The following is a 13,619-nucleotide window of genomic DNA, read 5'->3' on the forward strand; positions in this document are numbered from 1 at the left end:
CTATGGGGACGATATTAAAGTGCACACAGACATGTGGAACTAGTCGACTCTAAGTGTTCTGGTAATGCAATCCATTAAAACATGAAGGAGTGAAAATGAGAAACGTCAAGTAGACATTAAGAGCGCATGGCTGATAATCAAAGAGAAAACCAAAGTATGAGGACTTCATGCGGAAAGCAGGCAATAGAGAGTGATCACTGACTGGATTCAACTATTTATCCCATTCAGCTATGTAAGAATGTTGGAAACCTGCATACTATGGAATACTGTGGACGTTAATCAGGGCTCAAAATTGCGACCATTTTGGTTGCATATGCGCCCGAAATTTTATCTATGCGACCTTAAAATATATTTGGGAGCATTTCTGCGAGTGCTTAAAATTGTTGTGTGCGACCAGTTTTTACTGCAAAATGTTCTGCACATGCGGGGATTCGGGAGACATTTACGCAGAATGCATCTCTAAGCTCTTTGTCTGCACTTCGAACGCGAAACGCAGCGCTCAGGAATGCTTTAAAACAGTTGTCATGTCAACTTGCAGTAAACAAAGCCAAGTCCGTAATGCTTGCCCCGCCTTCCCGCCCTTCTTATTGGCCGACCACTGCTCTAGCACTGAACGCAAATGATTGGTTAATATCAGCTGTCAATCACTCAATGCCTTCTGGCTTCGGATGACTGAGAGAGCTACAACCGCGAAAAATTTTAAAGCGCTGAAGATAGGAATGAAGATAACGCTGACAGATTTTGTTTTAGAAACCATCGAGTTACAAATAATGACACATCTTACTAGTGATCATGTGCTGAATGTTAATCCAACATCTACACTTTTCCAAGAGTAGAAGACTTCTGTTGGCTCCAAGTCCGCTATAAAAAGTCTGTGGGATGGAGTTTTCACTTTTTGCCACATCTAGCACGAGAGCTTCTGTTTAATCCTTCATATAATCGCCAGATGCTGTCCGCCGTGCAAGTGGCAGCTATATGTCAAATTTAACACCACGTACACTATCGCAAACGAGTAAACTAACATCGCTACTCCTAAAAAAAACAGTATTGCTATTAACATGTATGCATATAATAAGGTACAGTATGTGTCAAAAGCATCAGTGCAATATCAGACAGCACTTGTGAGAACAGCAGAGTTATACCGTTAACAGATTCATTCAAGCAGTGCGTGCAGGGCCGGTGAGCGCTCCGTGTATCTTTTGGTCACTCAGTTCTGTTATAAAAATGTATTTTCTTGTGATAACGGAATTTCGTTGAGACATATTTTCCTCACGCTTGCATATATGTATTTTTTTTTGCTTGTTAGTTTGATTAGTGTTGATTTCAAATACAATAAATCTGTTTGTATAAAACTTGCAGTAACGGTGCTCATAATTGGTGGGTGCGACTAAATTTTGGCTGATGCCCCAAAATTTTTAAAGTTAGGAGCACCGGTGCTACCAAGCAAAAAGGTTAATTTCGAGAACCGTTAATGCTTACATGTTTTCAGCATACTTCAACATGACTTTTTTGGTGAAGGGTGAATTGTCCTTTTAAACTTTTGGAGTCTCTGAGGGAGCTTAAGTAGGTGCTGTGATCCTGTGGTTTGGAATTTTAATGGCGGAGGCGGGAATTCATGAGGGACCTCAGGCTCTTTCATACAGATTCCAAAACAGAGAACATTTGTTTCCAGGTATAGTTGGTTAATTTAAAGTAAAGTATGGATTTCAAGCTTCATGTAGATATATTTCTCATGCCTGTGAAGCAAGTGTTCTCTGAGGGTGCTTTCACACTAGCACTTTTGGTCCGCACCCGGGTTCGTTTGACATCGTAGTACGGTACGTTTAGCTAGTGTAAACGTGTCTTTCGAACTCGGGTGCGCACCCGTGAACCGTACCCGAGTCCGCCTGAAAGAGGTGGTCTGGGGTAGGGTTCATGCAAACTCTTGTACGGCCAACTGTACAACAAACTATCGTTTGATGTACCGAGAGCTCCTCACAAAGCCCAGATTGCAATTTGTAGCCTTTGGGCAGCTTGTCTCCATGGACCAGGATCTCTAATATCCTTGTAGCAGGTATCTTGAGGGAATGTGGAAATCCATAAAGCAACATGCTGACTTGATGATGAGGTGTTTCCACTGTTGTTCGCTCTGTCTCAGGCTCTGAAGTCGAAGCATGTGAACCTCTATATAGCTGGAATGGGGGATCCTCAGGCAGACTACCAGCTGGATGTAGATGTGTCTGGCCTCATCTTCTCCCATCATCCTCTGTTTAGCCGTGAACATGTGCTGGGAGCCCGTCTCGCGCAACTGTATGACCAACACCTGACCAGACTACACAAGAACCTCACACAGCTCCTGACTGACAAGGTAATCCAGAAGAGCCACATCTAGACCAAGTCCATTCCAGTCCTCAAGCTCTCGCTTTTGAAACTCAGTCTGAATGTGTGTGTGTAGTTGAACAGCTTGAGGAACACGATTCATAACATGCTGGAGCTGCACAGAGGAGAGGCTCTGAGTCAGGTGTCCCAGCAGAGGATAGCGGAGTACAAACAGGAAGTGAGGTAAGACAATAACAGTCACCTCTACCTTCAGTATTATATGATAGACAGTCATTGAATCATGGGTTTTGCAATGAGAGAACTGATCTTGTCATCTAATAACCATGGCTGATGACAATTAGCTTGTAAGGACGTTTTTAAGAGATTAAATGTTACCCTTAAGGATATCTATAAGCTATTGTGCACCAAAACCGTGACAAAATTCACATTTAGGAGGGAAAAAAGCGTGCAGTTTGTCATGTATCCATGGCTGTCTGGGATACTAAATTCTGATTGGTCAGTTTCAACATTCCAAGGTGTGGTATTCCCGGATAACAACCGCTAAACTGGGAACTTCGAATCAATTTGATCATCAATGAATACGTTCACATACATATACCTACAGACATATTCATATGTATCTGCTTGTCTGTCACGCCACTGTTTTTGACCATTTTCAGATCTCGTAGTGTGCGCACGTCAGTGGCGTTGAGAGGGGGGAGCTTTGGGGGCTTAAGCCCCTGATGTATCGTCAAAAGCCCCTGATCTTTTAGAACATGTTGCATTTAAATAAAAATAGATTGTATAACATTTATTTTGTTATCGAAGTCCCTAAATTTAGCACTTTATTTACTTTATTTACTAGCTTTCTACATATGATATAGATATCTAGACATATTTATCTATATTTATCTCAGAAACAGATGTGCCTGGCTATATCATATCTATAGAAATGATATGATATAGCCAGGCACATCTGTTTCTGTAATAGTTAAATCACAGTGAGTTCATGCATCCAGCTTATTTTATAGCTTCTATTATAACATGCTATATCAGTTAGCACCAAATTATAAATCGACTTTATTCTGAAAATACCTAAGATGGCTGGAAGAACACATGTAAACCGTTTATTTAACGCAGTCGTGTAAATGATCAGTTAAAGCCTTTTTTATGTTTATTCAGATCTTATTTTCATTCATTCAACTACAGAAATAGCCGGTTGACTTCATCCATATTAGGGATTTCCTGGAATGTTCTACTACTTTTGTGAGGCATATATGGAATTTCTGCTCAAGTATGAATGAAACAGGCATTACATGTATTTAAAGTGCTACAATGCCCATGTCAACCTATTTTAAGGAAATCTAAAAAAGAAAATCTCCCTCTAAAGACATTTGAAGTAAACTTAGCATATAGATCTTTATTTTTATTTTTTTGTACTATTTTTGACAAAATTGTTATTATATCAAAAATAGTAGCCTATTGAATGTCAATATTTTGCGAGGCATTGAATTTAGAAATTCTAGTATCTTGACAAAACTTATGGGCTAAGCCCCTCATCCCTTTCAGTCCTAGCAACGTCCCTGGCGCACGTTTAAGATTTTAGGTACGAAAATTGCTGTAGATCACAGGTGTCTGCACAGTTTAGTTCCAACACTAATTAAGCACACCTGATCAAACTAATTTAGTCCTTCAGGTTTGTTTGCAACCTACAGGTATGTGGGTTGAAACAGAGTTAGAACTAAACTGTGCAGAGCTGCGGCCCTCCAGGTAGAGATCTGCGCGGGACTAAATTTTGAATCCCGCTCCCGCCCGTACCCGCCAGGTTTTGGCCCGAACCTGACCGCTCCCGCTTATATTCAGCATTTGTTGTCCCGCTGCCCGACCCGCCCTGTTTTCTACCCGGGCAGAACAAAACTGAAAATCACCCAGCTATACAGTGTCCAGACAGCCTATAACAAGCTGTCTGTATAAACACACACACACACACAAAAGCACAAGCAAGTGTCACACACACAGACAGCGTCTAGCTCTCTCTTTCATTCACAAACACACACACACACACACACACACACACACACACACAGAGACAGAGAAAGAGACAGAGAGAGAGAGACAGCACAAAGCTCTCTCTCTCATTCGCACACACATAGACAGCAACAAACAAGCTAAACGCAGCATCGTGCTGTCTCATTGGCACATCCATACACGTGCTTGTTCGCTCAGAAGTCGGAAGCGATATTGTTAGACCACCCGCTCCCGTCCAAAATTAAACCCGTTACCGACCGCTCCCTCACTTTATTCAGAAATTTATTATGCAGACCTCTACCTACAGGAACTGAATTTGACACCCCTGCTGTAGATTCTCGTGTGTGTGTGTGCTGCATCCAAATTTCCTTATCAATTCAGATTTTAAAGCTCCTGTAGTCTGAGCCCAACTTTACTTAAAGGCATAGTTTAAGTCAGGGGTGTCCAAACTCTTTCCTGGAGGGCCGGTGTCCTGGAGAGTTTAGCTCCAACCCTAATCAAACACACCTGAACCAGCTAATCAAGCTCTTACTAGATATACTAGAAACCTCCTGGCAGGCGTGTTGAAGCAAGTTGGAGCTAAACTCAGCAGGATACCTGCCCTCCAGGACCGAGTTTGGACACCCCTGGTTTAAGTAAACTATTTACTCAACGTCAAGCAGTTCTAAAACTTGATGAGTTTCTTTCTTCTGTAAAACACTAAAGAAGATGTTTTGAAGAGGGCTAAAAGCCTGTAACTTTGGATTTTCATGGCAAGAAAAAACAATACTAAGGAAGTCAATGGTTACATTTTTCCAATTGGCTTTGGTGTTTAACAGAAGAAAGAAACACTTAAAGGTTTGATCCGAGTAATGGGTGAGTAAATGATGACCAAATACATTTTTTGTGTGTGAACTCTCCCTTTAATTCAGCCTGTCATCTCCTCCTGTATTGTCAGACACACTCGACAGTTGCGTGATGTGGAGCAGGAGAAGGATAGAGCTCTCCTCAAAAACATCATCCGACTGTGGAAGGAGCTGAAAGCACTGAGAGACTTCCAGAGATTCACCAACACACCTTACAAACTCTTCATCAGGAGGTATGTCTTCTTGCGTGTGTGTTTGAATGATTGATTGTGTGCTTTGTTTTACGAGACTCTTGGCTTTTCCTACACAGGGAAAAGGTGGAGAGACTGCAGGACGAGCAGGAGTTTGAGAGCGACATCATGGCGGAGGTGTCGGAGCTGCAGGCGGAGACGGAGGAGGAATATCAGAGGAAGATGAATGAATACAGGAGACTGCATGAGGAATGGAAATCCTGGAAAAGAAAACAGGTACGGCTATGCACACGAAGCAGTGGGGTATATGCACAGCTAGTGTTTTTAGCCAACGATAAACGTCCAGTGAAAGGTTTACATGACTATTTTCAATTTTATAAGGTGCCTTTTACAACATCGATGTTGTAATGTCATTAAAGAAGATGCCCACTAATACCCACGCACACTGGATTAATTAGTGCTGAGGCTATTAACTCCTGGCCGTTCACATATTGCGTCTTTTGCTCGCACAAATTCATTATTTTCAATGGAGGCGCACGACTTGCACATGCATATTAGGATCGAAAGCGCACTATCCACTCGCGCTTTCCAGGCGCACCTAGTTGAAAGATTGTTGAAAGCGCACTACAAGTCATGTGACCAGAACTGACTTCACAGAAAAAAAAATACAAAGGGAAAGCACCAAGCACCAAATTTTCTAATATAGTTGATCTAAAGTGCCTTTCAGACAGAGGTTCAGCAGCCTTTCACTACATTTGTTCTCTTTAAAAGGCAAATACTTGGCTAATATGATGCTTAGATTTACATTAGACAAATATAAATATTTTAATTTATTTTTTTATTTATTCATTCATACATTTATTTATTTATTTATTCATTCATTTTTTATTTGTTCATTTATTAATTTATTTTTTATTTATTCATTCATTTATTCATTCATTCATTCATTCATTCATTTATTTATTTATTTATTTATTTATTCATTCATATGTTTATTTATTCATTCATTCATATATTTATTTATTAATTCATTTATTTATTTATTCATTTATTTATTTATTCATTCATTTATTTGTTTATTTATTTATTTTTTAATAATTTATTAATTCATATATTTATTTATTCATACATTCATATATTTATTTATTGATTCATTCATATATTTATTTATTGATTCATTCATTTATTTATTTATTTATTCATACATTCATATATTTATTTATTAATTCATTCATATATTTATTTATTGATTCATTCATTTATTTATTTATTTATTCATACATTCATATATTTATTTATTCATTCATTCATATATTTATTCATTCATATATTTATTTATTTATTTATTTATTTATCTTTTTATTTATTCATTCATTCATTGTTCAGTCATTTATTTTCAGTGTAAAATTATTACTTGTGTTTAAATGCCAAAAACCTTTTATCACTTATTTTTAAGTCCAAAGAGAAATAGGCTATTGTTTGCTTTTAATATTATTTTGTGCTGTATTATTTAGTTACTGAGCAGCAATAAAACTATTTAAAATATAAGGAGATTTCATGTGATTTTCTAAACTAGTAGTGTTTTGAAATTAATGAATGCATAATAATTGTGATTACTGTGAAACCGTGATTATTCCTCAGACTATAATCGTACAACCAAAATCTATAATCAGTGCATCCCTAGTTTAAATTAACACGTTTTTTCCTCCATTTCTTTGGTCCAAATAGACTGAAAAGAAGCCCTTTTAACGCCTCCCCCAACCTCCCACTGCCCTGGATGTAGGTAATTGCTGATGTTATTTTCAATCAGGACACATTTCACTCAACATGATTTTAAATGGTCGACAGGTCCACATATTTAACATGCAAAATATGTTACAGCAACTCATTGGTGATTCTTTCAGATTGTGTCTTTAATAGTTCACACTGTGTGATTGCCTGTGATTTTAGGCATTTGTCTGCGATTTCTCAAAACCTGTCAGCGAATCAAAATCAGAGCTAATGTAGTTGTTCAAGCCTAAAACGAGATGAAAGACTTTAAATGCAAGCGCCGGAGAAGCAGGCTAGTGCAGAAATTCCATTGAAGATACTGTGGTAAAATAAAAGTCCATATTTTAAAGACATGGTGCAGAAAATTTGAATTCAATGAACGGCTTCTTGTCCGGTTTATTACGATTGCGACTTTGTAATGCAAGATAGTTCACTGGAAGCGATTGGGCTGGCTGTCTGAAAGTTAAAAGTTTGTGTGCATATAGCCCAATGTTTGGAGAAATTAAAAAAAATCTCTGACTCAGTGTAAAATGAACTTTAACCTGATTTACAGCAGATGTTCACAACATGTTTGTGATTCTCTCAGAAAGCTTTGAAGAAAAAGCAGAAAAAGAAAAGACAAGAGGAGGAAGAGGAGGATGAAGTAAGCGAGGGAGAGCTGGGTGAGGAACCAGAGAAGCCCAACCCTCCAGAGAAACCAGACACGAGCATCCTGGAAGAACAAGTGCGAGAGAAGGCTGCCAGGATCCGCAGGAACCCTGGAGAACCGGTTCTGATTCCTGAGCTTACCGTCTCTGGGTCCATTACAGCCAATGAGCAGTGTCCCCGGTGAGTGACACACAGAGGCTTTTTCTCAATGTGCGTTTTTAAAGTTACATGAAGTATTTTTATTCGATGTTTGCCGAAATCTCAACTGAAACATGCAGATAGGGTAGGGCATAGAGTAGCTCCTCCCTTTCTCAAAAACAGCCAATAGCGTTTTGTTTTTAATCATAGCTCTGTCAGCGGGTGTGGTTAAGCTCAAGGGCATGTAATGAAAGCAAATGAGAAGCATCTTGAAGGGGGTGATAAAAGACAACGTCCGCCATTCTCAAATTCTCGCACTGCTCTTTCGACAAAAATGCTTGCTGGACACAAACAGCTTTGCTGTATCTGCCCTGACAGCATCGGAGGGAAACATGCAACTAAACCCATGGATCATGGAAACAAACACACACGACCCTTCATGAACAGCTAAATACTGTGTGCCGTGGGTCAGTGTCTCACAGCTTGGCACTGGCAGGTCTGTCTTGCCTTCGGAAAGCAGGTGCAGTCATGAATAATTAAGAATCCGGCTCTTCTTATTGGGTAAGATAACTCCGCTATGAATAATAATGAGAAACCGATGCGCCATCTTTGCACTTGCCGTTCTGCGCTACGTTGCCGATCTTGATCCTGCCCAAAAATAAATTTAAACCCGAAAGCTGAAATTAGCTGACAAAAGCTCAAAACTATCCAGTTTTCCCCACAATTAAAGCTGACAGGTGCTAACATTGTCTTAACTGATGCTCAACACACACAAATCTGTTAACATCTCAAAAAAGTACTCGAGGGTTTCGTGAACCTTTAAAGTAGTTTCCATTAAAATGCGTAGAGGTCATGTAACCATCAGGTATATCGCAGCATCGCATTTCTCACAGGACACGTTCTGTGCTCTCGCTGTCTTTTGAGTTCGTTCTTTTGAGTTCGTTCTTTCTCAAATGAAAATGAAAAATTAACTGAAATGATGTGATTTCAATCAAAAATCATCTGAAATGAAGTACCATCTGAGTTTGTTTCAGCTGTTCCAATTACCAAAGCGAAATTTTGGGGGAATTCGTTTTAGCTCCTAAACACATTTGAGCTCTGATTGGTTAGTGATAATTGTGCAATCAGTGGGTGTGTTCTGGAGCTCCGCCTACTCAGCTGTGATTTCTTCTCCCTGATTAGTTTCTCTGTATCACAGTTTCTCCAGAAATGTTCAAATCTAGATTTCATTTGTCTTGTGTAGAGCCGAGTTTGCTCGTAGAGAGGATGTGGCCAAACGATCTCTCTTCGTCAAAGTCCTGTACAACGATAAAGAAGTTTCCAGAACCGACAGTCGAACCCTCAACATGGACTTCAGAGTTCACTTCGGCCAGATTTTCAACCTGAAGATTGTGAACTGGCCAGAAAGCATCAAACTACAGGTATAGCTGTGTTGTGTGTGTGTGTGTGTGTGTGTGTGTGTGTGTGTGTGTGTGTGTGTGTGTGTGTGTGTGTGTGTGTGTGTGTGTATATACATACTGTTGAAGACACAATTATTCGCCCTCCTGTGAATTTCTTTTTTAAATATTTCCCAAATGCTGTCTAACAGAGGAAGGAAATTTTTACAGTATTTCCTATAATGCTTTTTCTTCTGGAGAAAGTCTTATTTGTTTTATTTCGGCTAGAATAAAAGCAGTTTTTCATTGTTTTAAAAACATTTTAAAGAGCCCATATTATACATGAAATAGGGTCATATCTTGGTTGTAAGGGTCTCCAACAACAGTCTAATATGCATGCAAGGTCAAAAAACACTTTCGTGGTCTTATAATCTGCATTTATTTTTACCTAATTATCCCAGCGACTCCCGTATGAATCGTCCAGTGATTCATTTGTTCCCAAATCCCTCCTTAGCGCGAAGCTAATCTGCGCTGATTGGACCAATGACAGTCTGTTGCGATTGGTCGACTGCCTTCAGTCAGAGAGTGAAATGCTAATCAGCAATTTAAAAGTAATCACAGTTCATACACGCTCGATAGTGTAGGCGTGGACTTTAGCTGCCAGTGGGTCAATGTAAATACAGACTATGGACTTGAAAATACAGACGACTGACTATTTTAGTGAGCAAAAACTCCAAAAACAGTTGAGGAGATCTCCTAGCTTCTCACTCTGCTCTTTTCACAGACACACACACACATATTGCACACACACACACGCACTTAACCCTGCTCGACAATGCGCGCGCACACACACACACACACACAAAAACACACACCTCCGGACGACAGCTCGCGCACACGCACACACAGACACACACATTACTCCTCGTCCACGGAGCTCCGTAAACAAAGCAGCACGCGTCGCGTTTTTAACGTGACTTTGCACGCGATAAGAGAATATAGCCAGTTAACCTGATACAGTACACGCGGTTATAAGTAACAAATCACAACTAAATACATTTGCAAGCTCGAGTCAACGAGGCAACTTTAATCGCACGTACTTACACTTGAGAAATGGAGGAAGAAAAATCCATCCTGACGTCCATCAGTAAGTTACTCTACTGATCCTTCCTTTAACAAACGCTGATGAAGTATTCTTTGTAGATTGTAGCTTCCAGTAGTTTCCAACTGCTTGACTATAATGCTGAGGTTTCATCTTTGGGTAGAGACTCAATATATCCATCTGCAGTGTGACTTCAATCGACCGGCATGTTTGTGTGTGTGTGTTTGTGTGTGTGTGTCTGGGTTTCTGCGTCAGAGGGCGGGGCCTCAGGTTTGAAATCTCCCGGGTTTGCGCGTGCACGTGAAAAACTTGGTTTCGTTCGTACGTCATGGCGAAACACCTAATGAGTCGGTATCAAGGCGACTCGTTTGAAGCACTATGAGTCGACTCTTTTATAGATGAATCAACCGTTTTAAACACTGTACACTAACAGATTTAAGCCTTAGCTGGATACTTCACTTCACTTAGAGCTGTGTTACACACTACATGGAGGGGAATTTTCAAAAACCCATAATATGGGCTCTTTAAGGTCAATATTATTAGCCTCTTAATCTATGTATGTTTTCTATTGTCTACAGAACTTGCCTAATTACCCTAGTTAAGCCTTTAAATGTCACTTTAAGCTGTATAGAAGTGTGTTGAAAATATCCAGTCAAATATTATGTGCTGTCATCATGGCAAAAATAAAAGAAATCTATCATTAGAAATGAGTCATTAAAACTATTACGATTAGAAATGTGTTGAAAAAAATAAATCTTTCTGTTTTTTTGACATTTCTATTTTTGTTCAGTTCAGAAACAGTACTTAAGACTTAACATTTTATTCAGCATTTAGCATTACAGTACTATTGGTGTTGGTCAGCATGTGTGTGAGCTGCTCTGCATGTTTTCCCGCAGGTGTTTGAGAGCGTGGGCTCATCCTCCACCCAGCTGACTGAAGTGTGTGTGCCGGTTCCCGAATCTTCTGTCCTGACCGGCAGCGCACCGTCAGAAGAGATGGAGTTCAGCAGCAACCAGAGAGTCACATTCAATCACGAGGGGGTCGGCAGTGGTAAGAGCTCTTTTTAAATATATACAAATAAAATGTTTTTCAGTGCACAGTCGTGTCTCCTGATGGTCATTTTCAAAGACAGGAAGTGTAATGATGCTTTTGGTTAGGGCTGTGCAAGTCAACGAAATTCGGTTTTGGCCTCTAACTACTATGAAAAAACTGGATATGTGTCCAATCCCACATCCCCCTTCCAGCATTCTGTATTTCCTATATAAAGCTGTTTTTTTTATTGTTATTATTATCTTTTTTCCTGAATAGTATTACACTTACATCAGGTACTTATTAGAGATTATACATCTAAACACACTCATGGATATAAGCACACATACATCCACTTTCTTTTTCAGCCATATACAGTGCTCAGCATAAACAAGTACACCCCCTTTTGAAAATAAACATTTGTATCCATTTCTTAGTGAATATAGCCAATAAACTCTCATCCGGCCACTTTATTAGGTACACCTTACTAGTACCCCTTTTGCCTTCATAACTGCTTTAATCCTTCGTGGCACAAATTCAACAAACCACTGGAAATATTCCTCAGAGATTTTGCTCCATATTGACATGATAGCATTACACAGTTGCTGCAGATTTGTCAGCTGCACACCCATGATGCCAATCTCCTGTTCAACCACATCCAAAAAGGTGGATTGAGCTCTGGTGACTGTAGAGGCCATTTAAGTACAGTGAAATCATTGTCGTGCTTTATGACATGGTGCATTATCCTGCTGGAAGTAGTCACCAGAAGATGGAGACACTGTGCTCATAAAGGGATGGACATGGTCAGCAACAATACTCTGGTCGGCTGTGGCGTTGACATGATGCTCAATTGGTACTTATGGACCCAAAGTGTGCCAAGAAAATCTCCTCCACACCATTGCACCACCACCACCAGCCTGAACCGCTGATACAAGGCAGGATGGATCCATGCTTTCATGTTGTTGAGGCCAAATTCTGACCCGACTATCCAAATGTGTCAGCAGAAATGGAGACTCATCAGAGCAGGCAACGTTTCTCCAATCTTCTATTGTCCAGTTTTGGTGAGTCTGTGTGAATTGTAGCCTCAGTTTCCTGTTCTTAGCTGACAGGAGCGGCACCCGGTGTGGTCTTCTGCTGCTGTAGCCCATCCGCCTCAAGGTTGGACGTGTTGTGTGTTCAGAGATGCTCTTCTGCAGAGCTCAGTTGTATCGAGTGCTTATTTGAGTTACTTTCTATCATTTGGAACCAGTCTGGCCATTCTCCTCTGACCTCTGGCATCAACAAGGCATTTGCGCCCACAGAACTGCCGCTTACTGGATATTTCCTCTTTTTCAGACCATCCTCAGTAAACCCTAGAGATGGTTGTGCATGAAAATCCCTGTAGATCAGCAGTTTCTGAAAAACTCAGAGCAGCCCGTCTGGCAGCAACAACCCTGCCACGTTCAAAGTCACTTAAATCACTTTTCTTCCCCATTTTGATGCTCACTTTGAGCTACGGGAGATCATCTTGACCATGTCCACATGCCTAAATGCATTGAGTTGCTGCCATGTCTGATTAGAAATGTGCGTTAACGAGCAGGTTGGACAGGTGTACCTAATAAAGTGGCCGGAGAGTGTATTTTTGTGTATTTAAAAAACATATTTAGGAATAGAAAGAAAATTTAAATAAAAAAAAAAAATACAAACTTCAATATTTAAACGACATTTGATATATTTTATGCTTCCTTAATTTTCCCTGTGTATTACAATGTTATTTAATATTTTTACCACAACATGTTAATTTGGTTGTACTAATTTTTAGGCTGTGATCTTAAGATTTTTTAGATTAGTTACAGTTTTTTTATACATTAGGACCATGTGCACCCAATAGTTCAAACATTGTATCCTGAAGGCGGTGCCGTTAGCAGAATGATAGTGCACCAATACACACAGCAAGACTGGTGAAAGAGTGGTTTGATGAAGATGAAAGTGAAGTTGAACATCTCTCATGGCCTTCACAGTCACCAGATCCAAACATTATTGAGCCACAAGTCAAGACATTTTCAGTGACCTGGCCACTATTATACAAGAAGAATGGCTTAAAATCCCTCTGGCCACTGTGCCCTACACCATACTAATGACCAATACCAAGCATTTCAGTTTCATTGTCCAACCCTCTGTATGGCTTGGATTGTTTTCTGTCTTGTTTGCGGTA

The 13,619-nt window shown here is 39.9% G+C and overlaps 1 protein-coding gene across 20 annotated transcripts in view; it reads left to right on the forward strand.

Moving 5' to 3' along the window:
- cc2d2a (coiled-coil and C2 domain containing 2A) overlaps nucleotides 1-13,619 on the forward strand; it is a 62,735-nt gene that overhangs the window by 18,092 nt on the left and 31,024 nt on the right. For all 20 annotated transcript variants that reach the window (XR_012398922.1, XR_012398920.1, XR_012398921.1 and 17 more), the window contains 7 exons: nucleotides 2,138-2,347; nucleotides 2,435-2,541; nucleotides 5,264-5,404; nucleotides 5,482-5,638; nucleotides 7,719-7,960; nucleotides 9,162-9,339; nucleotides 11,293-11,446. Coding sequence is in view for 17 of the 20 variants with exons in the window: in XM_073939665.1 (XP_073795766.1) it covers nucleotides 2,138-2,347; nucleotides 2,435-2,541; nucleotides 5,264-5,404; nucleotides 5,482-5,638; nucleotides 7,719-7,960; nucleotides 9,162-9,339; nucleotides 11,293-11,446 (1,189 nt within the window). In the remaining 3 variants the exon portion in view is untranslated. The remainder of the gene's footprint in view (nucleotides 1-2,137; nucleotides 2,348-2,434; nucleotides 2,542-5,263; nucleotides 5,405-5,481; nucleotides 5,639-7,718; nucleotides 7,961-9,161; nucleotides 9,340-11,292; nucleotides 11,447-13,619) is intronic.

The sequence above is a fragment of the Danio rerio genome, chromosome 23 (genome assembly GCF_049306965.1).
Source record: "Danio rerio strain Tuebingen ecotype United States chromosome 23, GRCz12tu, whole genome shotgun sequence".
In the NCBI taxonomy this organism is placed as follows: Eukaryota; Metazoa; Chordata; class Actinopteri; order Cypriniformes; family Danionidae; genus Danio; species Danio rerio.